General features: G+C 38.4%; 1 protein-coding gene across 3 annotated transcripts in view; it reads left to right on the top strand.

The window, feature by feature from the left end:
• The window catches only part of LOC124790907 (D-2-hydroxyglutarate dehydrogenase, mitochondrial), a 72,760-nt gene that overhangs the window by 35,169 nt on the left and 11,029 nt on the right, over positions 1–26,562 (top strand). For 2 of the 3 annotated variants that reach the window (XM_047257821.1, XM_047257819.1), the window contains exons 5-6: positions 1,440–1,608; positions 19,479–19,765. In XM_047257821.1, coding sequence (XP_047113777.1) covers positions 1,440–1,608; positions 19,479–19,765 — 456 coding nt within the window. Of the gene's footprint in view, positions 1–1,439; positions 1,609–19,478; positions 19,766–26,381; positions 26,551–26,562 lie in introns of all 3 variants that reach the window. The other variant, XM_047257820.1, reaches the window with a different exon arrangement.

Below are 26,562 nucleotides of genomic sequence, written 5' to 3'. Positions count from 1 at the left end.
CAATTGTGTGTGCAGTGGATGTTACTCACGGTATTGTCTGGGACACACTGCATGAGCAACATTTACGTCCGTACCACTTACACAGGTTACACGCTGTAAGTCAACCAATTTTCCACAATGCATTGCCTACTGTACGTGGTTTCTGCAACACTGCATCAACACACCCCTGTTTCAACTTGGAGCTCTGTTCATGAATGAATGTAAGATCACTAGGAACTGTGTTCTGAATTCGCAAAACAGCCATGTCTGAGCAGACAAAAACCCTTGTGCCATGCTTGTTCAGGGACTTCAGACCCCATTTGGTATTAATGTGTGGGCAGGTATTCTGGATGGTCATGTGACTATACCATACCTCCTTCCACTCAAACTAACTGGTCCTGCATAACTTCCTACAAAACATATTGGACCCATTCTTGGAAGCTGTGCCACTCCATCTGGAAATTTGGTTTCAGCATGGTGATGCACTATAGCACTTCTCACATGTGGTTCAGAGACATCTCAGTAGATGATATGGTGAAAGGCAGATAGGCTGAGGAGGTCTAACTACATGGCCACCACATTTAACTCCTGTGTACTACATCTTGTGGAATTGTATGCAAAGTTTAATTTACAAGACTCTTGTAGAGATGGGGGAAGATCTACTTGCACAAGTTCTGGCTGCTGTGCTAGAAACTGAAGAGACATCAGGTGGGATGAAAAGTGTATACCAGAACATGCTTTGTAGGTACAACGTGCGTAACAATGCTGATGGTTGCCGCTTCAAGCTAGTGTTGTAACACATCAGTACTGTTCAGTACATACAGTATGCTGGGTTCTTTTACTGTTTTGGAATAATGTGAACATGTAATGGTTAAGTGTTAATACAAACTAATGTGCTTAAGTGATAAACGGATGTTTCTTATGTTCCCTTTCAATTGTTACCTAATAATAGTACTGCATCACACCTAATTAAATTCCTCAAGCAGAAGTGGTTGAAACAATAGTAAAGGGAAACAGTATGTTTCCAGACATGGATTCCTATTCAAAATATTATGTAATCACCCCCACCCCCACTCTACAAGTCCTATAAGTTTGTAATGGGAACGCCCAAACACTCTGTATAGATAATTTTGTATGGAACCCTCAGAATGCAAGTCCTACCCACACTCATCCAGTTTTTTATGTGTGTAAGTGCTACCCATCCAACATTTGGCACATAGAAACTGTGATTTCCCAGCAGTTACTTAGTGTTGCTCTACATGACTTTTTTTCCTTACTTTCCCAGTCATAAGTGTTGTGATGTATGTATATATACCATTATGGTCTCAATTTTAGAATTCTTAACTTATTTTTTGAAGTATTGGATGACTGACTGTCTCTAGCTTGAAATTCCTTATTATAACATTTTATGTTTCTTTTACATAATTTTATGTATATCAAAATTCTTCTTTCTTTTATAGGTGAAAGCTGATGGAGAGGTCATTGATTGCCTGAGTACTCTTAAGAAAGATAATACAGGTTACCATTTGAAACATTTATTTATTGGATCTGAAGGAACTTTAGGTGTTGTGACTAAGGTAGCCATACATTGCCCACCAGCCCCAAAAGCTATCAACCTTGCTTTTCTAGGTAAAGTGTGTGCTTTTGTTAGATAATTCATATTTACAAGGTAGAATAAGCGATGAATTAAATGTGAAATACAAGCCTCCATTGAACTGTTCCTATGTATTGATCTGTGTAATCTGTCATATGTAGATAAGGATATAACACTGCTGGCATCTCTATCTAAAATAACTATATTAATATGTCCTCTTCACAATGAGCCTGAAGATAATTTGCACACAACTTATATTTGGAAATAAAGAGAGGCATGATATAAAAAATGCCAGGGTATAAAGAGTATTGTAAATATGCAGTTGATTTTATTGCAGTCATATTGAAGAAAAGAGATACAGCTTAAATAAATTCACAAAAAATAGTAAGTGTGAAACATCTGCTCTTCACTCTTGGAAAGGTCTCCAATCTATACGCTACATGTTTTGTAGCAAATGGATTTATTGGAGCAGTTTCATTTTTTCATGTTGTACAGTGCCACAGACTGAATGAATTGTGAGGTTTATTAAATCTCAGTAAATCCCAATTGGTTTATCTTTCCTGCACAACAGTACGTTTGTCCCATTGTCAACAAGTATCTCAACCTTCCTAATTTGTATCTTTCATTCAATTCCCTCATTGCTTTTTCTTTCACCACTTCTTCGTCTTCCTCTTAGTTATTCTTTCGTGCTCTTCACCAGAACATTTAACTTTACCAACAGATTTGATTATACTCGTAGTGTCACCATGCCTCTCTGTTAGTATATTTTTATTCTTAGCTGACTGAATTTTTGTGAAATGTACTTCCAGAATAACAGTGACCTAAATCTAACAATTATTAACATGTGACTTTTCGTGCTTTCCTGACAGATCTGTTGCAAATACGCTTCTTGCGTTTGCCGCGGGATCGTATTGTGTAACTCACACAGTATTTCATCGATGCAACTGCTTGACATTATCAGGTGGTGGTAGCTGCTGCTGTCATTGTTGCAAGGTGTGACTGGTGATAATCACGTGGCGGTGTCGAAATTTATCATACCGGGAGTAGGCAATACGCGTGCGCAGGAAGAGGATCGTAGTTGGAGGAAAGCAGCGCTCCTGGTGCCCTCTGCTGGGAGCTGCAGAAAGGCCATCCACGAGTGCGCTATGGACAATGACTGTGCTGCCGGATGCTCCCGCAGTTAAAGGCTGAACTAAATCTCAGTAGTGCATACGCTTCACACGATGAATCGGAAGTTCTTGTTTTCCCTGTTTTGACTTAATGGCAGCCAGTGCTGGATTCCAGGCGGCACTTAGTTTAAAAACCTGCATCCCTGTTGATAAGATTGTCTGCTGTATGGATATGTGTGGCCTCCTTAACAACACAGTCCCAGAAAGATAATGCTGGCGATTAAATTTCTGTCTGTTCGTAAAGCATATGATGTCCCACGTCCAGGCAATGATCCGCTACTGCTGATTTATTAGGTTGCCCCAGGCACGTTTGATGATGTTGTTCAACACAACGTTCTTGCATGGTTTCGCATGTCTGTCCAATATAAGATTTTCCACATTGGCATGGGATTCTATACACGCCACTTTTCCTAAGGCCAAGGTCATTTTTGACCAAGTACATACATTCCTCAATTTTGCTGGTAGCCGGAAAAACATACTTGATGTTGTGCTTTTTGAGGATTCTTTCTATTATCAAAAACATCCCGCCAAAGTAGGGCACTAATGCTGTTGCAGTGAGTGCCTCCACATCTTCATTTACACCCCTGCTTCGAGTTTGCTTAGAATGGAATGCATGGCGTATCTGCCTATTGGAATATCCATTCTGTTGGAATACCGTTCTCAGGTGCTGTAGCTCACCAGGTAGACTATCACCATCTGAGACTCCATGTGCTCTATGCATCAAAGAGCGTAGGACACTACTGCGTTGTACAGGATGGTGACAACTTGTGGCCTGCAAATATAGCTCAGTATGAATTGATTTGTGATAGACACTGTGTCCCAGTGTAACATCAGCTTTTCTTCTGACTATGACATCCAGGAATGGTAGGATGCCATACTTTTCCACTTCCATTGTGAACTGTATATTCCAATGGCGCGAGTTCACATGTTGGAGAAACACAGGTAATGTCTCTATTCCATGGGGCCACACCACAAAAGTATTGTCTACATACCGCCAGAAACAGGAAGGCTTGGTGGGTTTATTTATGAAAGTATGAATTATACTTCACAATATGTACACCATGCTTTTGCATTTATAAACATGCAAATAAACCACGTTTGTCTTTGCTATACAAACAAGATTTCATTCCATGCTTGTTTGAATGTCCGCCTTCCACAGTAGCGGTTAAAATCAATTATTATTGGTTTCTCCATCTTAAGCATACTGCAATTAATTAAAGGGCATCTTAAACTAGAGTCATTGTGCTTTTATTTAAAAGGCATCTTTTTTGGTCATTCTGGAAAAATGTATACATATGTTTGTACATTTTGGTTGTTATATGTTAAAAATAGTATTTCTTTATAAAGTTGGTGTGCAATTTGCTAACAGTGTTTTTGCCAGTTGTTCACATATTCTGCAAACCACTGCTTTTTTCCTTCTTTCTCAGCAGAGGTTGAGGCCGAAACAAACTTTGTGTACATATAGAATTGGCAGGGATTTGTGTTTTTAGAAAGTGCTTTCTCTTACACTGCATTGAGATTATTTGCACTTCACCTCACTTTAGAAATAGAAATGTGGTTACATGGGTTTTCACTCACCACAGTGTTTATTTGTTTTGCATGTAGATTGTGATTATTGGTTTTTCATGTAGGTTGTAATTATTGCCAAGCTGTGATTTTTTTTATTAATGGCGTATAATTTGTGTGTATGGGAGGAGGTAAGTTAATGTAAATTAGTGAAGATATAAATTCAGCAGAGACCAGAGTGAGGGTATGGACGGGGATGTGGTAACAGTGAATGGGGCCTCACTGGTGAGGGGGGGGGGGGGGGTTAGTGCGTTCATGACATATACTGGGATGTGGTCTTATGTATAAATTTAATGTTTGTGACATATGCTGGTTGTTGTCTTTTATGTATAAATTTAATGTTTGTGACATATGCTGGTTGTTGTCTTATGTATAAATTTAAAGTTATATTAAATTATCAGTTTGTTTAAAGAGTGCTTGGTTTGCCAGGTTGGTCTCAACATTTATGAGTTGTTTCTTTTCTGTTATGGTTTTCAAAATGTGGTAGTTTTCTTGTAAGGTGAGGAGGTGTTTTGCCAATATAAAATTAGCACTAGGGACACAGACATGGGAATCATAAGGATAAACAACAAAAAAAAAAAACGACACCTCATCCTACAAGAAAACTACAATGTGCAGAAAACTATAATAGGAAATAAACAACTCATAAATGCTCAGGTCAACCTGGCAAACAACTCACTCTTTAAACTAATTGACCATTTAACATAACATTAAATATAACCTTATGATCACACCCATACATATGTCGCCTCTCATTACCGCTCACCAGTCAGGTCCCATTCACTACTCTTAGTCTGTTTGCCATAATCACTATACCCCCAAATTTGAACTACAACTCTTAAACCCCTCCCAACCACCACCACCACCACCACCACCACCACCACCACCACCACTCACATCTCTACTGAACATACGAGACATCTTCACTAATTTACACTAAAACAAACACACACACACATACACACACACAAATACAAATTGTATATTATTTTTAAAAAATCACAGGTTGATAACAATCACAACCTACACAAAAAACAAATGAGCAAACATAAACACTATAATACTGTGCTAAATGGGATCACATGTGAATCAAACAGTGAATCAGATATAAACTGGATTTTACTTAAACAAAAAAATCAGTTATTGAAAATTGAAAGGCAATTACAGTTTATTTTTCCACAGTTTCCCACTTTAGAAAACTATTTTTTCCAGAAGGAAGGAAGGGTTTTTTATCACAATATCATAGGATGTAGCTGGTTGTATCAGGAACCAATTGTGCATAAATTATTCCACATCCTCATCATCTTGAAATTGGTGCCCTTCTAGAGCTCCTTTAAGCTGTCCAAATAAATGGAAATCACAGGGTGATGGGTCTGAGCTGTAAGGAGGATTATCAAATTGAGTCCAGTATATTTCTGGTAGTTTGGAGAATGTCAGAGCTGCAGTATGAAGCCTTGCATTCTCATGGAGGAGGATAACCTGTTGAATAGGTTTGTCTCGTCTTCTGTGGCAATATGCAGCCCTCATCTTCTTCAAAAGCTATCAGTAATATGCTGCCTTGATTCCATGCTGCTCATGCAAAAAATCAATAAGGAAAATGCCTTACCGGCCAGGGGAGAAAAAAAAGTTGAAAAAAACCTTGCCAGCTGACAGTTGAGTCTTGGCTTTCACTGGGGCTCTCCCTCCTTTCCTCCACAACTCCTTACTGGTTTGTTTGGATTCAGGAGCAAACAGTGGACCCACATTTCATTGCAGCTGATGACCTGACTCAAAAATGCATCACATTCTTTCACAAACCTTGCTTGTAAACCTCTGGCAGACCTACGAACGGCACAACTTCAGATTTTTAGTCAAAAGGTGAGGGACTCATCTGGAACACACTTTATGGAACTGTAGATCGTTTGTGATGATTGCGTGACAGCTCCCACAACTTATTCTAACATGTTCTGCAATTTCTGATACTCTCACTCTGTCACCTTCAAGAATGTCTCAAATGGCTCATCCAAGGACAGCAATCGTGTTCCTGATTTTCCAGGTGTTCTCAACCTTCCTTGAACTGTTTATGCCAGGCAAAAATACATGCCCTTGACAGTGTTCGATCACCATGTTGTGCAGTCGTTCTCTGGAAAATTTCCGTTCCTTGAACTATTTCACAAGTAAGAAATATTATAATGTGTGTTACACAGTGGAGGAATGCACCTGTTGCTCTGACATCATGAGCATTACTGACAAAGCTGCTGGAGGCAATTGCAGGCTCTGCTTACTCCTAATGGTTCCACCCAACAATACTAGAAGTGCGAGTCTATTGATGCTCAGTTACAAAAATCCTGTTTATACTTGATTCACCCTTGTAACTGCAGTTCTACTTCTAAAGTGAGATGAAGTGCAAGTAACGCCAATGCAGCATAAGAGAAAGTGCTTTCAAAAAAGGAAAAAACAGCAAAGTGTACATGTACAACAAAGTTTCATCTGACCTCAGCCTTTACAAACAACAAAGGAAAAAACAGTGGTTTGCAGAACACTTGAACAAGAGGCAGAAACCCCATAAATAAATTGCATGTCAATTTTATAAGAAATGCTATTTTTAATATGTAACAGCCAAAATGTACAAACATACATATACATACTTCCAGAATGACCACAATCCTTTTTAACTAAAAGCGAAACATGTATGGTGTAAAATTCTCTTTAATTAATTGCATTAACGTGGAGAAACCAATAATAATAGATTCATTCCTTTTACTATCTAATGTAAGGTCGAGGCAAGTAAGTATAAGTGAGTAATCAGCTGGTACATGACAGCTGCAAATTGGCGCAGGTTACTTTTTACTAGCTTTTACTCCCGCACCCCCCTTTTCCCACAACATTCACAGACATTGTATGGTCAGAGTGATCGTCCACTGGCTCGCATATAAGACGTAACTTGACATATTCCAGCATGTTCTTTGGATGATACTTACAAGGGAACCTCCCCATCGCACCCCCTCAGATTTAGTTATAAGTTGGCACAGTGGATAGGCCTTGAAAAACTGAGCACAGATTAATCAAGAAAACAGGAAGAAGTTGTGTGGAACTATGAAAAAAATAAGCAAAATATACAAACTGAGTAGTCCATGTGCAAGATAGGCAACATCAAGGAGAATGTGAGCTCAGGAGCGCCATGGTCCTGTGGTTAGCGTGAGCACCTGGGGAACGGAGGTCCTTGGTTCAAGTCTTCCTTCGAGTGAAAATTTTAATTTCTTTATTTTCACAAAGTTATGATCTGTCCGTTCGTTCATTGACGTCTCTGTTCACTGTAATAAGTTTAGTGTCTGTGTTTTGCGACCGCACTGCAAAACCGTGTGATTAGTAGACGAAAGGACGTGCCTCTCCAATGGGAACCGAAAACATTTGATCGCAAGGTCATAAGTCAACCGATTCCTCCACAGGAAAATACGTCTGATATATTCTATACGACACTGGTGATGGCATGTGCTTCACATGACAGGAATATGTTGTCGTCCCACCTAACTTGTACACTTGGCGAATGGGTAAAAAGATTCTTCTACCTTGCCCGATTTAGGTTTTCTTGTGGATGTGATAATCACTTCCAAAAAAGTGATGAAAACGTAAGAGTTTGTCACATAAACTGCAACAAATGAATGCAACAGTTTCACAGTCGCACAGTTTTGCCTGTGCTCTATCAAAACATATGTTTTTAACGTTTTCAAATTTTTCCGTGTGTAGACTGTCAAATCCTGCATATGTCCAAGCAAATCTGAACATGTCCTGGAATTTTGGAGAGCGAAGTTGATTATGTGTGAGTTCCTGAACTTTGATAATTGTCTGAAAACAAAAAATTAAAATTTTCATTCGAGGGTAGACTTGAACCAAGGACCTCTCATTCCGCAGGTGCTCACGCTAACCACGGACCACAGCGGTCCTGAGCTCACATTCTCGTTGATGTTGCGTATCCTGCACATGGACTACTCAGGTTGTATATTTTGCTTATTTTTTCATAGTTCCACACAACTTCTTCCTGTTTTCTCGATTGATCTGTGTTCAGTTTTTCAAGGCCTATCCACCGTGCCAACGTATAACTAAATCTGAGGGGGGTGCGATGGGGAGGTTCCCTTGTTAGAAAAAGTAGCATCAACAAATATAGCTCTATACTTATAATCTGTGGCAAATACTCTTGTGTCCCACTATTATTCATGTCCCTTTCTTCATCAGTTCATACATCAGGCATGGTAATAAAAACTAGGATTTTAGCAGTAGAGCCCACTTCGATGCATAATGTCTCACTTGTGATGTTAGCCACTGAAGTTGGATAAGCATTTCTGTGGCAATCTCACACTTTCCATCTCTTATATTATTAATCTCTACAACTAGTATACTGGTAATGTGGTCATTCCAGTTTCAGTAGCTCTAGATGTAGTCCTACATAATGAATAGTAATGATTGTTTCTGAAGATTGATTGCCAGTCATGTCCTCAAAAACAATAATAGATGTATCCACTTACTTTTTGCAATATATTACATTTGTTGTTTTGAGGGTCAAGTGCCTGACTTTGCACCAAGCACCAATCCTCCAGAGGTCTTCCTGCTTCAACCTACAAATTACTGCCACTGTGATTCCCCTATATACAATGACACCATCAACAAACAGCCTGGGAGAGCACCCAACATGATTAAAGACTGCTAACAAGTCTTCATTCCAGTCACAAAACTTGTCCAATATTCTGTAAGCTTGTATTTTTTTCAGTAGATGATAGTACAGACATGTGCTGATTATCTTGCAGACATCAAGGAACGTGGCAGCTAACTGGGCATTGCTATTTACTTCATTCAGGATCTCGTGAATGAAGAGAGGCAGCACATTGTTGAAGGACACTGTTTTCAGAATCCACACTGATGTCTACAGAGCAGATTTTCTTTCTCCAGAAAGGTCATAATAAACAATATTAAAAGTGTTCCATATTTGTAAAACAGATTGATGTTGCCATTAGAGGTCTATAGTCATACGTGTTTGTCCCGTAACTCTGCAGGAAACTGGGAACTTAATTTTCCAAATGCTTGGAATGCTTTGTTGTTCCAGTAACTTACAGTATACTGCAGGTAGAGCAAATTCTCTCGTGTAGTCTGTTCAGAATTGTACAGGCATGTTTCCTCCACTGATGATTACCATTGAATTTTTGTGCCATAATTATTTATCTCAGTGTTGTAATTTTGGAATTTGTACCACAATTTAAAAAATTTTCTTAGAGAAACAATTTAAGAAGAAAGAATTCCATATTATTTTTCCTTCTGTGTTTCATGCTACATTTCAGTACATGTGAGCACCCTCTGACTATATAGACATTGATCCATTTACAGACTTTTTGTTAGACCAAAAGTTCTCAAGGTTTTTTTAGAGTTAATAGAAATTTACTTAGAAATTTAATGACCACTTTTCACATTGCACTCCTTAAGCTCGTTTTGGCTATGTCCAGCATTTGTATGCCGTTATGGCTTTGGATTCATTTAAATCCGTGAAGGAGGTCTTTTTGCTTTTTTAGTAGTTTTCTAACATGGTGTGGCAATGAAGACATCTGGCCACAAAATTGAAATAAAATATAAATTTGTCAAATCGTGAAAAATAAATCGATATTGTATGACAGAATAAACTTTGGAAAGAAAGAGAGTAGTTTTTAATATGGCTATTGAATCACATTGGGTCTTTCCCAGCTCTCATAATCTTACTTCACACCTACATGTTTGATTGTGTATAATACTTTTCAGTTTTGCCCATTTATACTACACATTTTTGTTCGCAGAGATGCATATTAAGTAATTTCTCAATTTACCTACAGTGTTTCTTGTGACATCTGTTAAGCATAAAAATTTTCTTTTAACATATGTAGTCATTGTCATGTGCTGTAGCAGCCTTATGGTCACTGCATCCTTTCTCTATGTCAGCTGAATCAAAGTGTTTGGATTGGTTTGTAGCCAGAAAATCTAGGACTTTTTCGTAATGAAGTAGTAATTTTTGGTTAAGACATTTAGTACAATATCATAAAAATTCCCTTCTCTATTCCGATTGTGTATCATGAAGTTTCCACAGTCTCCAAATTTTCTGTGAAACGGTTTCCAATACAGCACCTTAGCACTTCGAGACTGTCTGTTTCACCATGTTTGACTCAGCTTTGAAGCTTTTGTTCAACCAAATAATTTTACTTTTGGAATGTTTAATAACTTTGCTACATAATGCCACAAACTGTGACATGTGTAGTTTGATGCAGTGGTTAGCTTTGCTGGCTTGTGTGTTGCGGGTCAGTAGTTCAAACCCAGCCATCAGCAATTATTTGTTATTTAGTAATTATCATCTTTTTTGGAAGGTTCTTGAGATACCTAATGTTCGTGTAAGTACCAGCAGCCTGGAATATTCAGTGTTAGTATAAATAGCTAAACTCTCCGTGCATGAGGTCAGTTCTATTCTGGCGTAAGCTAGTGTCAGCAGTAAATGTGCTTTCAGTTGTAAGTGTTGTACTACACTGATGACCCTGCCTTTGGATATGGCCTTGGTTGTGGTTTGAATGAGACATTGTGTGGTGGAGGTGTCAGGTACATTAAAACATCTACATCCAGTGGCTCCAATCAGGCAATGTAAATGCCACCTACATGGACAGGAACTGGAATACAAGCAGTACATCATTCATAAGGTCTGTATATTGTGGAGGCCCATAGACTCCAAGCCAGCAGAAGTCGGCTGCACATGAAGCATCCATCAGTGTTTTCTGGAGACGCTGGCCAGGACCCAACAAAATGTCTGAAAGGATTCGACTGAGTCATAAAATTCAACAAGGGATGACATGACATGTTTCAAAAATGTTTTTACATGGGTGATACAGCTCAGCAGTGGTTTGAGAACAAGAAAGAACAGTTCGGTATTTGGGACAAATTCTGGCCAAACTGAAGAAAGTGTTTGAAGACAGTCAACAGCAAGAAAAACAGGGCTAACATCATCGCAGAACGACACAGTCACATATAAACAAAATTTTGGCTTTTTGCAGCATTGTAAATCCAAATATGACATTTGATGAAAGCACTCAGAAGACATGTACCAAGCTCTTCTGTCAAAGGATGTCACAACAACAGGAGAATTCGTCAAGTGATGCCAGCACATCAATGAAATGCAACAGAAAAGAATTGGACAAAAGGGGTATGATCAACTCTCAAATGTGGTCCCTATGGCAGTTGTGGAAGAACACCATAACCTTGCTTCTCTCATACACGGGGTTGTAAGATAAGATAGAGCAGTCATGAATGTCAACCTCATATGTCGGATAGTAATAGAGAATATTGGAGAAGAGGTATATTGATCTTTGGCACCAGTCTCCACCACCAGTTAGACATGTCATGAAGAATAGACTTGGCCAATTCAGACATATGCAGCTGCTATGAAACAACCACCCAGCATCCAACCAATGCAGGTACAACCAACCCTTCCACCATGGAAATCGCCCCATAGATAACAGACATATGGAGAATGGAGTGTAACATGTTGGTCTGTTTCATCCATGTCTACATCTACATCAACAGTTACATACATCCTTAACAAGCCACTGTATGGTGTGTGGCAGAGTTACTGTTAGTCATTTGTTAGTCATTTGCTTTCCTGTTCCACACACACACACATAGAGTGAGGGAAAACGACAGTCTATATGCCTCCGTACGAGCCCTGATTTCTCTTATCTTCATGGTCCTTATGCAAACACTCAAGCAGGACTCAAGAATGGATTGCATTAGTGTCTCCCACACAGATGACCACATTTTCCTAAAATTCTCTCAGTGAACCAAAGTCAACCAATCGCATCCCCTACTACAGTTGTTATGTGTTCTTTCCATTTGATATTGCTTTGCAACATTACATGTAGATATTTAAATGACATGACTGTGTCAAGCAGCATACTACTAATGCTGTATTTGAACACTGAGGGATTGTTTTCCCTACTCATCTACATTAACTTAATCAATGATAACATCAATACACATCTTACACCACAGCATCAGCAGCAAACAGCCACAGATTGCTTCTCACCTTATCCGTCAGATCATTTATGTATATAGAGAATATTAGTGGTCCTATCACACTTCCATGGGGCACTCTTGATGATACACTTGTCTCCAATGAACACATGTTGATCAGTACAGTGTACTGGGTTCTGTTGCTCAAGGTTACTTCGAAGAACCCACATATTGGGAACCTACTCCATATACCTTTGTTAACAGTCCACAGTGGGGCACCATGTCAAACCCTTTCCAGAAATGCAGGAATATGGAATCTGCCTGTTGCCAGTCATCTGCAGTTTGCAGGTTATCTGTTTCTACTGTGGATGCCTTGGACACATTGTGCACCACTGCAGAGTAAGAAGATAAGTGTACGAAGACTATTATGCCACAAGACGCAACCATCACAGCAGTTTTGCTCATGTTAGTCAACGGTGGTCTATTATCATCAGCGTGTGGACCGAAGCTCAACACTGTGCCCTGGACGAGTTCACTCCCCAATATGCCATAGCCATTCCCTTTCACTGCACAATGGTACTAGGGTCTTGCCTAGCCATAGAACTCAGGAAAACTAAGAAATGTGACCATCTATCGATGTGAGACTGCCACAGATGAAAATTCTCCATGAATGACATTTACCAAGATGACAGGAAATCTCACTGATGCCATAATCTATGACTAACTAGTCTGGGCACTATATACGTGGGGACTTCTCTCTTTGCAATTTCAAATGCTTATCCTGGTCAGTGTGATTCTGTGGTATGAAAGCAGTTGTGCTGAAGGTCATAAATGTATCTAGCCTACAGGAACATGTATTTCGAGAATACTATCAATGCCAGAAGAAGCCCTTTGAATTTGTTATTTTAACAGTATGTAGTCATGATATTAGTCTTGGATGGGACTTCTTGCAGGTATCGTAAGCAGTTATAGATTGTGGAAGATCAGAGCCCAGAGTTGATAAAGCAATGCTGACAAGCACACATAACAGAGATTGCCCTGAGCTGTTGTTTGTCACTGAAGATGTTGTTATCCCACCATTGTTGACAAGATGAGTGCCAGTTTATCAGTCAGTCAAGATGCTAAGTTAAACTGTGAAACTTTTGTTGATCGCAAAAAGCTACTCCAGCTCATAAAAAAAATCTGCATGCCTGTAAAATGATAAGCTTTGTAGGTGGTCAATGAGAACTTTTGGTTTCTGTCATGAGCAGCCACAACTCATCCCTAAAAGTGTGTGTGTGTGTGTGTGTGTGTGTGTGTGTGTGTGCGGACAGCTGAACCTTTCCAGGAAGGGCAGATTAGTGTCATCGACAAAGAATTGTACAGTGCCATGTAGGCTACTACTACTACTACTACTACTACTACTACTACTTCTACTTCTACTACTGAACTGGGTTTTGCCTGAGTGAGGAACAACATCAGCAAGTGGTGGCATTTCTTTGTCAATTTTGGATGCTTTCATATGCAAAGCAAAGAACAGGCAACCAAGCAGCCCTGGTAAAAAACCATATCAAAACTGAGGGTAATTCGCCAATTAGCCAGTGCTCATATAAGGTGTTGGCAACTAAATGAGATAACATGGTAGAAAGTGGAGAAGATGCTGAAAGATGACGATGTTGTATCTTCAGAGAGTCCTTGGACCTGCCCTGTCTGTGATCCTTGTGAAGAACAAGGACAGCATATGATGTTTCTTTGTCAACTAGTAATGACTAAACCAAAATCATAAAGAAAGATGTCTTGTCCATTGTTTTGCATTGGTGTCACCTTAGACTGCTTGAAAGGAGCAAAGTATTTTTCAACCCTGGCCATGCAGACAGGCTACTGGCAAGTTATGGTTGGCAAGGCTGACCAGGAAAAGACTGCCTTGATACCTTTGGAAGGGCTTTATGTGTTGAAGTCATGCCATTTAGACTGTGTATTGATCCAACTACATTTGAATGTATGATGGACAAACTGCTTTGACACCTTAAATGGATGATATGTCTTTGTTATTTGGATGACACTGTAATGTTTTGAAGACATTTGAAGAATACTCACGTCACCTGACAACTGTGTGGAAGTGTATTGAGATTGCAGATCACTGTCTGATCCAAAAGAGTGGCTGCAAGGTGTCACCAAATTCTCCTGGAACAAGTTACAAGAAAGATATTTCCTTGTCCTTAAGGAAATGTTAACATTGCCAGTTCTAGCATTACGTAAAAAGAATGTCAAAATGGAACTTCACACTGATCCTAGCAGTTTTTGGATAGAGGCTTTCTTGTACAAATTGGGCAAGGTGATGGAAAGGTGATAGCTTATGTTTCAAGAGTAACCCCCCCCCCCCCCAAGTCTGAGATGAACTACTCTACAACTGATAAATGATGCTGTGCAATTGTTTGAGCCATCAACAAGCTCCAGCCATATTTATTTGGAAAATTATACACCACTGTGATGGAGCACCATTCTCTATACTGGTTGATTACCCTGAAGGATGTGTTGGGTCAACTGGCATGATGGACACTAAGGCTTCAGGAATATGACATCACAAAGGTATGCAAAAACAGATGCAAACACAAGCACACTAACAGCTTTTCAAGGAATTCTGTGGTGGAACACAGCAGCGTGGACAAAACCCCAGCCATCACTGCATTAAATAATGTTACTGCTCAACGGAGGTAAGATTTAGCACTGCTAAAAACCGTACAAGTCTCCAGTGGTGGCTGTTATCTTGTATGCACGCTGTAAATATTGCATTAAAATTACACGATTTATCTTCAAGTACAAGCTGGAAATCGCACTGAAATTACACCATTTCTCTTTGAATGCGTGCTGCTATGGAAATAAAGTGGATAAAAACATGTTTTGTAGTGCTCTCTCCATGATAACTAGAAACCAGTATCGAGTACTGCCTTACTACAATCAACTCAAGAGAAGCAACACAGTTGTCTGTTTTCTACAGGGCACGCTCTGATGTGACATCATCCCTTCCAGCACTATGAGTGCTGTGTTGCACACACACCCAGGTCAGTATTATTCTTTGTAGTTGTGTGTAACATATTGTGCAGCTATAGAGTTTGAGGACATTTTGAAGATACATTTTCATGATGGCACTGTGGGGAAATCATTTGAAGCACAGACTGGTAATTTGTGAGCCCGGGCTTGATTCCTGCTGACGCCATCATAATCTTTTTTTAATTACTCATTCCATAAGTTTAATAAACACAATAGCTACACATAACAGACTTCAGTCATCAATAATATATTCTCTTTCACTATTTATAATGGCCTGCCAATGCTGGCATAATTTTTCGATTCAGAAACCATATGGTTTAGAGGCAAAGAACTTGTCTAGCCATGTTCATAGCGCATTTTTATCTGGAAGGAAGATCCTTGATGGTTGTTGGATAGAGGGTGCAATATCAGGCGAACAAGGTGGATGTGAAATGATTTCCCAATCCAGTTCCTGTATAGAGTTTCTTGTCAGTCTAGCAGAATGCAAGTGAGCATTATCGTTGAGTAGCATCACCCATCATTCTTGGATTGCGTCTGCAAGACGTCAGATTCATTGACAGTAAATGTCAGTTGTATTGATTACACCTCAGAAAAGCAATTTGTAGTACACCACAACGCTGCCGTTCCACCAGATGCATAACATTATCTTATGGGCATGCCCACAGGTCTTTGCACAGGGTGTTTTTTTTTCCCTCAACCATTCCTTTGTTTTTTCTTATGTTAGCATAAAAACACCATTTCTTGTCACCAGTAATGATACAGGATATAAATGAACACTATTGTCCACGAGCCAGTTGATGATGAGCAAGCAGAGATACACATATGGCCACCCACAGATTTTTGTGATTTTAGTTTAGAAGCAATGATACCCATACACCTGATTTTTGAATCTTCCCCATTGCTTGCTAATTTCTCACGTTGATGGACTTATCACATTTGTCAGTTCTCAAATACACTGATGTAGATCATTATTGTTTAATGTATTTAATGTCGCTCTCTCCAGCAGACAGAGCAATGCTGCAGGCTGTGGTGCATGAAGTGCGATGTAGAGGTTAGCATCACTTGCTAACCTGGTGTGGATCACCAATTCAACCCCAACCAAGAGCAGTTATTTGCAATTAAGTAATTATCATTTATGGAACATTCATAAATTATCATATGTTTGTAAGTTTGTATATTCTGGACTATTCAATGTCTGTATAAAGACCAGCATGGAATATTTGATGTTTGTGCAAGTAGCTTCCCTCTCTGTCAGCAAGCCAGTTCTGTTCTGGCTATATATTGGTGTCGGTAATCAATTTGCTTTCATTTTAAAGTGATGTACCTCACCAATGACCATGCCTTCAGATTTGGATTTTATTATGGTTTCTACATTACAGTATTATCAAATTCTTCACTACAATAGATATTTCACCACCAGCGGCATTCACCCTATTGCTATATTCATATATTATTTATTTATTTATTCATTTATTTATTTACATAGTTTACACCCACATTGGAGCATTAAAATCAAACATAATACAACAGAATCTCAATGATTAAGTTTAGGTCTTAGCAGTCAGCAATTTCTTTGTTTCCCAAAATTTCTTCATTCGCTGTGATCTTGTTGCTCGTTCTTCTGCAGATATGATAGACTTCCTCCGTTCTGATGGTTTGAATATCAGCCGTGTGTATTTGATCTTCGGAAGCAGTTTCTATTCTCTGTGTTGAATTGGGTGTGTAGTGATGTTCATTTCATCCAGATCACTTTGTACTTCTTTAAACCAGATGTTTTTGGTTTTACTGTTCCAGAAGTAGTCAAAAAGTTGCTTCAAGATTCTAGTATATGTAAGGCAAGCCATGTGGCTGAAAAATGCAATCCTTCAGTAATGAATTCACTTTCTTTATACACTACTGAATTGGGCAAAAGTCTCCACTGCCCATTAACATAGTGTTTTTTTACTGATAATTGTTCGGAGTATTCTTCTATCAACTTTCTGCAATTTGTCAGTTGTTGCTTGAGTATTTAATGTGAATAGTGTTTTACTTGCCTATGTTGCTTCTGGTTTAATGACGGAGGAGTAATGTCGAAATTTAGCATTTATTGAGAGAGTTCGTTTTTTGTAGGTTGGCCATGTGGTTCTCTTCGCTCGCTGTAGTTTTAATGTTCTACTATCTATTGATTTTTTCATTAGCATTCCAGGTAATAAGCTCACTAATATATTTAAACTTTTTTACTACTTTAATTTTTTGATCGTTATGGAGTATGATATGGGATGTGTCAATTGGGAAGCTGGGCTTCATTTCTGTTTTCTCAGACGAAATTTGCAATACAACCTTTGCAACTAGTTGTTCTACCTGAACCTTTGCTTCCTCAATATTGTTTGCGAACAGTGCCAAATCATCTGCAAATGCAAGTCAGTTAAGTCGAATCTTTCTTACAATCTTAACAGATGGTGGGTATTTTCTCCAACACACAATTGAACAATAATGGAAACAATCCATCACCTTGTTGAAGGCCAGTATGAATCTCAAAAGGTTCAGAGAATTTATTTCTGAACCTTACTCTGGCTTTGGTATTTTGAAGGGTGACTTCGAGGCTGACAAGTTTCTGATGTAAACCAGATTATTTAAGAATTGCAGTAGAGATTCACGATGGATACTATCAAAGCCTTTCTCAAAATTGACAAAGGTGATCACTAGGTTCTTGTTCCTGACCCTTTGATGTTTCATTATCTATTTGAGACTAATAATTTGCTCAGGACAGTTTTGTCCTGGATGAAAGCCTCCTTGATATTCGTCTAGTTCACCATCAAGTTGTTCATGAATTCTGAAATACAGAACCTTGGAAAAAATTTTATAAGTAATATCCAACAGGGATTGCTATAATATATATGCCCATCACAATTTTAAATTTCATTGCAATTCACTTTTGGTTTCATCTAGCTTTCTGTTCATAGAACTCTCTGCCCAGTACTACTTTTAGTGAATGAAACTAATTCTTGGATCTTACTTGGATTCTACTACTCTAAATGAATGCCATATATTTCCTTATTTTCGTCTCTATAATTGGTGTATTTGATTTACTCCCATCTCCAAACATAACACACAATTCATCATAGAGCCTATAGAAGGGTAGCTTTAACCTAAAAACTTCACATGTGAATGCTACACATAGCTGCCTCCATGTGTAGTGCACCCCTAATGTCTGTAAACTTCCTCCTGGTGAATTGTGAACTGAGTTTTCACCCCACCTGTGAAGCTAGCTGTGTTCACAAATTTAGCTAGCAACCTAAGGAAACAAGAATGGCTCCTAACTCCAGGTGTTAGGCACTATTTGTGTTGAAACTGTCAGACTTTGCAGCCAGCTGCACTTGTTGTACTCAATTGCTGTCAAAGGAGCCTCCTCCACATATCTAACAAGAACCCCAAAAACTCTGTGTGCACATTAGCCTTCCTCCCTGACGTACCAGCTCGTTACCCATCCAATGATGGAGATCCCAATGACCAGCAAATGGGTTCTCTGTGGTTGTTTTGCACCAGTGACCATCCCTGTGGATGAAGGACCGTGTGCTGACACACATGTATTCTCAACAGTTGGCAGTACTCTGTATCTCTTGCTAAGGTGTAAGGGGATAGCAGTATAGCCAGTATTCCCATTTGCCTTCTGCCCAGCAATACAAGACCCTGCTACTGACTGCCATTTTTTCCTGTGTCAGAGCAAACTGAGTAGGTCATGTTTATCAGGAAGTGCAGTGACATAAGGGATAGTAAATAGTGTCATAGGTACCAGAGGTGTTACAGCTTTTTCAATCTTGCCCCATGCCACAACAGCAGAACACACCAGCCTGGAATCTGTCAACTCTACTGAGTGTGGCTCAAGTCCAATTCCCCTGGCATTTGTTCAAAACATGCACAATCTCATCCACTGCAGCTACATGGTAACAAGAAATGAAGTAGTACCCCCAGGCAGTTGGAGACAATCTGAAGATTATGGTGAGGCAATATATCAAAATACTAAACTGAATGACAGTGACTCCATATGATGAAAATACGGAAACAGAACGAGTCCCACTATCTGTTAGATAATGATTAACACTTAACAAAGCTCTTTAACAAAAGCAAAAATTCATGTTGGTATCTTCATACGCATTGTTTCTCTCTTTTTTCAGGTTTACAAACTTTTGAAGATGTTCTTAAAACACTCCAACTTGCAAAACACTCACTTGCTGAAATTTTGTCATCTTGTGAAATGATGGATAACCCAACAATGCAGGCAGTTACACAGAATCTGAAACTTAAGTGCCCTGTAGAGGAATATCCATTCTACATGCTGATAGAAACTTCAGGCAGTGACTCAAAACATGATGAAGAGAAATTATCAAAATTCTTGGAGGAGGCTATGTCAGGCAACTTGGTCCGTGATGGGACACTCACTAATGAACCTTCCAGAATCAAGGTAAAAATAAATTTGTATATTTGCAAACACAAACATCTTATGCTTGACATTGCTCCCATTGTTTGTATGAGAACCATCATTTTTATATCTTGTTATCCTCAGCATCTATTGTTAATGCCAAGTAATATAATCAAATCTTTATTGAATTTTAGTTATTTTCAACAGTCCGTTAATGATATTACGTAAAAACCAAATATTTCTCTCTCTGGACAAGATATCACATACGGGCATCATTTAATGGAATTAAAGATACTTAAAATAAAAGCAGCTAGAGGTGAAAAAGAAGACATGGTAAATGCAGGTTTTCGCAATTTCATAATCAGAATGGAAGTATGCCATCATGTTAGACGGATAGTAAAAATTTGATAATATAATGTACGATTTTAAATAGTAAAGTTTATATTAAGTGGCTGGTGAGTGGCAACAGTAACCAATTGCTCCCAATACTATTAGTGGATGTGAGTGATAGAGCTCATTGGTTTTTGAAAATTGTGTACGGCTTGAATAATATTTATATATATTAACACTATTGAAAAAAAGCACAAATGAATGTCCTTAGATGATGTGCCCCATGTGAGCTGCGTGTGAAGTTATATTTTCATAGGCATTGAAAATGTACCTGTGCATATCCCCACCATAATTCATGCCATCTTTCTTACTCATGGAAACATCCTACTGGCTCACTCTATCATCAGCAGGCATGACAAAAAGAAAATAAAATGCAGTTTAACTTAATAGCTTCATGTTTCACTTTCTCCACCATTGTGCAAGACTTTCAGCAGTTGCAACGAGGAACAGCAGCTCTCATTCTGCTTTGTCTCTTCCAGCAGCACAAGTCTTGAATCTCTCTTCTTTTTAATATGACTATTGAGTGTCATGGCAAAAAATGTCCTTTATTTTCAACTATGTGTATAAATATATTGTAAAGTGGCTATATTACGAAAAGGAGAATTGCTTCTCGCCGTATAGCGGAGGTGCTGAGTCGCAGATAGGCACAACAAAAAGACTGTCGAACAAAGCTTGCAGCCAAACAGGCCTTAATCAGAATTAGACAAAACACATGCATACACAAGCGAACGAGCACACAAATGGAAACGCAAGTCACACATGCATGATCACAGTCTATGGCAGCCAAGGCGAGACTCTGAGTTTAGCTAGTGACTGTGGTCATGTGTGTGTGTGTGTGTGTGTGTGTGTGTGTCTGTGTGTGTGTGTGTGTGTGTGTGTGTGTGTGAGTTGTGTCTGTGTGTGTATGTTGGGAGGGGAGGGGTCTAATTCTGATGAAGGCTTGTTTGGCTGAAAGTTTTATTTGAGTCTTTGTTGTGCCTGTCTGAGACTCAGCATCTCCACTGTATTGTGAGTCGCAACTATCTGTTTCATAATATTTTTACTACTGCATCCTGAATTTTCCATTGATTGTAAAGTGGCAAAATCTTCTTGAAACTTTGTAATGGCAATTTCATTATAGCCTTAATCAGTTCCTTTTAATAATATATCAATATTGCAATAATGCAAGATCATTTGAAGTAGCACAACTTATTCCAAAAGTATTTTAAGTTAGAAGTATGGATTTGTGAAGATTGAGATTACTGTAGAACTCTCAATACTTTAAGGGTGTTTCAATTCTAACATAATGACGATAAATTTTAACCCTAGTCATTGATTGTAAATATTACAATGAAGTGGAAATAGTAAATCTCTTTGTGCTTTCAGAGATTTAAAGTTACTCTAAATTTAAAATAAAACACAATGGTGTTCTCATTGGCCCAGGTACAATCACTGAATGATGGCTTGATTCTGCACACTAGCACCAAATTTTGATTATGAAATTACATAAGGAAAGTTAGATTTACAACACTATTGCCCTGTCACAACCATGAAAAATTCTAAGAATCAAAACAAAGCAAAAGCTGTTGATATAAGAGGCTTACTTTGAGGTACCTTCCAGGTATTGTATATATCAATCAAAATTCCATATATAAACCGAGATATTGTGTTTTTAAGAATGCAGTAAGCACTGTAATAAGGAGTGACAGCAGCTGCCACTTATCTCGTTGTTACTTGTAACTTAAAGTGACTTGGCATGCCATGTTATATATGCGTATTTAAAGTGTGTATACAGGAAGAAACACAGCTCACAGACAATTCAAAATTAGTTTTATATAATAGAGGGAAACATTCCACGTGGGAAAAATTATATATAAAAACAAAGATGAGGTGACTTACCGAACGAAAGCACTGGCAGGTCGATAGACACACAAACAAACACAAACATACACACAAAATTCGAGCTTTCGCAACAAACTGTTGCCTCATCAGGAAAGAGGGAAGGAGAGGGGAAGACGAAAGGAAGTGGGTTTTAAGGGAGAGGGTAAGGAGTCATTCCAATCCCGGGAGCGGAAAGACTTACCTTAGGGGGAAAAAAGGACAGGTATAATGGATATGTGCTTGTGTGCGAGTGTATACCTGTCCTTTTTTCCCCCTAAGGTAAGTCTTTCCGCTCCTGGGATTGGAATGACTCCTTACCCTCTCCCTTAAAACCCACTTCCTTTCGTCTTCCCCTCTCCTTCCCTCTTTCCTGATGAGGCAACAGTTTGTTGCGAAAGCTCGAATTTTGAGTGTATGTTTGTGTTTGTGTGTCTATCGACCTGCCAGCGCTTTCGTTCGGTAAGTCACCTCATCTTTGTTTTTATATACAAAATTAGTTTTATTTATTCAAAAATGATTTTGACACCCATAAAGAATTCTGCTGTAAATCAGTATCTAATGTGCGTGTGTATGGGGGGGGTTTCTCTTTTAGCTAACTTTTTTGTTGGTTCTTGGACTTGAAAACTGTGTCAATAGAAATTTTGTCCACACATGTGGAAACACTAACCATCTTATGAAGGCTGCAGTGGAGGGATGCATGTGCAGGTTGTCAATGCCTGTGTAAATATGGCTTCATGTTAAATGTTTTACTAACTGTAACAAGAAATGCTAGATGTAATGAGCATCTTGCACAGAAACCAATTCAGTGCAGACACTCTACATCATGTAAAGAAAATTGTCTAACAATAATGCACACCACATATATGATGAGCTCTGTTACTCAAAATCAGTAATGATGTATAAAAGTGTTTTTGAAAGGACCTGGTTATGGTTAACACTCATCAGCCAATTTAGATGTAGACTTCATTTTTGAATGTTTCTGTGGAAATTACTTACTAAAAATGAAATTCATCTGCCTTACATCCGGCACTTCTTAATATGATGTGAAACATTTTGCTGGCTTAATGTGATAACACATACAAACGACACCCTTGTCTACATCAACTGTATGCGACATGGCATTGTGGGTATTGAAATAAAGAATTAGTATGTCATTGCATGTGAAGTCATTTACAAAACAGTTTGTCTTTGTACCCAGAAAGAAAGATAAGGAAGATAGCTGATGAGCAGAAAGAGACGATGACATGATTAATACATTACTGAATGCAATAAGCAACCATGTTACAGTGATGAGAGTGACTTCAGCTGTAACATATCACAGTGTTATTTAACAGTATTTTTTTGTTGTTGGTGCCCCTGCTGCTATCATGGTCTTCAGTCTGAATACTGGTTTGATGACAACACCCCCCCCCCCTCTCCCCCCACTCCCAACACACAGAAACTGATTGTTCCTTGATACTTCAGAACATGTCCTATCAACCAGTCCCTCCTTTTTCTCAATCTAATTCCCTCAGAATTTACTGATTTGATTTGACAGTATTCCATTACTGTTGTTAATATTCCTCTTTTATAAACTCTTTTCATAACGTTTTCTATTCCATTCAACTCATCATTCAAGTCCTTTGACACCTCCAGCAGAATTAAAATGTCTTCAGCAAACCTCAGAGATTTTTATTTTTTCTGCCTGCACTTTAATTCTCTTCCCAAATTTCTTTTTGTTTCTTGTTACTTCTTGTTTAATGTACAGATCAAGTAATGCAGAGGGTGGGCTACAGTCTTGTATTACTGCCTTCTCAGTTGTTGCTTCCCTTTCGTGTCCTTTGACATTTGTAATTGCAGTATTGTTTGTGTACAAGTCATAGACCCTTATGTTTCCTGTGTTTTATCCTCGCTACTTTCAGAATTTCCAATTTTCGGCCACTTTCTCGATACCTGCTTAAGTTATAAATGGAGTTGTGTCTATCTTTAATTTATCTTTTAAGATGGGTTGCAGGGTCAGTATTGCCTCATTTGTTCCTAGATTTTTCCAAATCTGATCTTTCCCATTGTCAGCTTCTGCTAGTTTTTCCATTCTTTTGTAAATAATTACTGTCAGTATTTTGCAACTCTGACTTATTTAACTGATGGTTCTGCAATATTCACCTCTGTCATAGCCTGCCTACTTTATAATTATTATATTTATCTTGAAGTCTGTGGATATTATGCTTGTCTCTCAATACATCCTGCATATTAGGTGTGTTAGTTTTGTCAGGATTTGTTCTCGTAAGGAGCTCAATAATTCTGAGGTAATGTCATCCACATTAGGTGCCTTCTTTCATCTTAAGCCTTCCAGAGCTCCAACAAATTGTTCTCCAGTATCACATCTCCTGTCTCAGCTTACTCTACTTCCTCTTCCCTTTCCAGAATATTGTATTAAGTTCTTTTTCTTTGTATAGCTCTTCTATATAATTTTTCCATCCTTCAGACTCCCCTTGTTCATTAGTACTGACTTGCCATCCAAGCTCTTCACATCCATATACCACTTCTCTTTTCTGAAAGATTTCATTAATTTTCCTAATTGTTGATCTACCTTTCTCATTGTCATGCTTGCTTGCTTATACAGCTTTGCTTTTCTTCTCATGCCATTCTTGCTTTGCCATTATATAACTTCCTTCAATTTCATTTTTAGCCATCTGTATTCCCTTTTGGTGATTCATTAGGTCCTTTTTTATATTTTGTTGCTATGTCAGTTTAATTCAGTAATTAATGTGTTATGCCCAGATTTCTGTTGAAGGTTGTAATTTTGTGTATTTGATCCCAAGTTGCATCGCTGTTTTCTCTCTCAATCTTATATTCATCTTCTATTGTATTCATTCTCCCTGTTGTAGTCAAGTCATTGCCTAATGCTCCCATTGAAACTGTCAGTAACCATTGATTTTCTCAATTTATCCAAGTCCCTTTTCCATAATTTACTCCCTTTCCACAATTTCTTCAGTTTTAATCTGCAGTTCAGAACTAATAAATTACGGCAGAGTCTGCATCTGCAGTTTAAAGTGTGTATTTTAAATCTTTGCCTATCAACATATTATTTATCTTGAAATCTTCCAGTGGCTCCTGAGTGTCTTCCACAAGTGCAGCCCCCTTTTGTGATCTTAAAGAAAGTATTACTAATGATTAAATAATTCTCTGTGCAAAATTCTAACAGGTGGCTTCCCTTCTCATTCCTTTGTCCCCATCTGCGTCTCCTTATTATTGGTATTTCCTTCTTATCCTTTTGGTGCTGTCAAATTCCAGTTCTCCACCGCAATTGAATTTTCATCTCCCTTAAAGACCTGATGAATAATTTCTTTTATCTTATGCTACATTCTTTCAGTCTCTGTCTTATCTACAGAGCTAGTAGACATATAAACATGTAGTACTGTGGTGGGTGTGGGTTTCATCTTGGCCACTATAATGTATTCACCATGCTGTTCGTAGTAGCTTCACATTCCAGTCATTTTATTCATTGTAAGACCTGCTCCTGCATTAACCCTATTCATGTTTGTATTTGTAATCCATTACTTGCCAGACCAGAAGGCCAGTCCTTCCTAACACCCCACTTCACTGATTCGTACTATAGCTTACTTCTGCTATGGATTTCTCTTTTTAAATTCTCTACTTACCTACTTACCTGAATAAGGGGCTAACATTCCACGCTCCAACTTGTAGAACACCAATTTTGTTTTTTCTGATGACAGCATCATCTGAATAATTCCCACCCAGAGATTCAAATAGGAATTAATTTTTGCCTGTAATAATTTATTCAAGAGGGTGGCATAATCATTAAACCATACAGTAGTGCTCCAGTGTAGTTGCACCTGTCTCACCACAGCAAGGTCCATGCTCCATGTGGGTTGTTTTGCCATTAAATGCAATTTAGTAAATTAAAACGAAAGCTGCTACTCTGAAAAAAGCTACTCCTTTCTCAGAATGATAAATACAGCTGTTTATCTTCTATTAGTATCTTAATATTAGTCAATTACATCAGTAATTTTAAATTTTGTAACAACAGAATTCTATTCTTCAACAAATTACTTATTTTTTTTATATTTTATTGCAAGTGACAGATACGAAGACTGCAACAGATGATGTTAAATTACATGGATTTATGTCAGTGTGCTTTTATTAACATTTGTGTAACACATTTTGTGCAAATCAACTGTAAACAAGACTATCAACCTTTGATTGAAGTTACAAAAGCAGCAGAATACTGCTGTTTGTAAAGAGAAGATATAATGACAGCACTCACTGAATCTGAGTTGTAGAGCCAGGACAGACTTATATTTCTGTTGCATAGCTTGGAGATTTTGCTTTATGTTTTATCATTACAAATTTCTTTTCTGTGAACATGCTTGCATGTTAAAGGACTAAAAACGGATTTGTCTCGTAGTCTATGTGGGAGCTGAGAGAACGTATGGCAGAAGCTTTACAACTGGATGGACATTTGTACACATGTGATGTGACTGTACCTTTACAGCACTATTACAGTTTAGTGCCAATTTTGAAGTCTCACCTTCAGAACAGCAATGCTCTCCGCATCTCAGGCTTTGGCCATTTGGGTAAGTGATGAA

Source organism: Schistocerca piceifrons, chromosome 1 (assembly GCF_021461385.2).
Source record: "Schistocerca piceifrons isolate TAMUIC-IGC-003096 chromosome 1, iqSchPice1.1, whole genome shotgun sequence".
Classification (NCBI taxonomy): Eukaryota; Metazoa; Arthropoda; class Insecta; order Orthoptera; family Acrididae; genus Schistocerca; species Schistocerca piceifrons.
The sequence above is the reverse complement of the archived record's forward strand: the minus strand, read 5'-3'. Positions and strand labels throughout refer to the sequence as shown.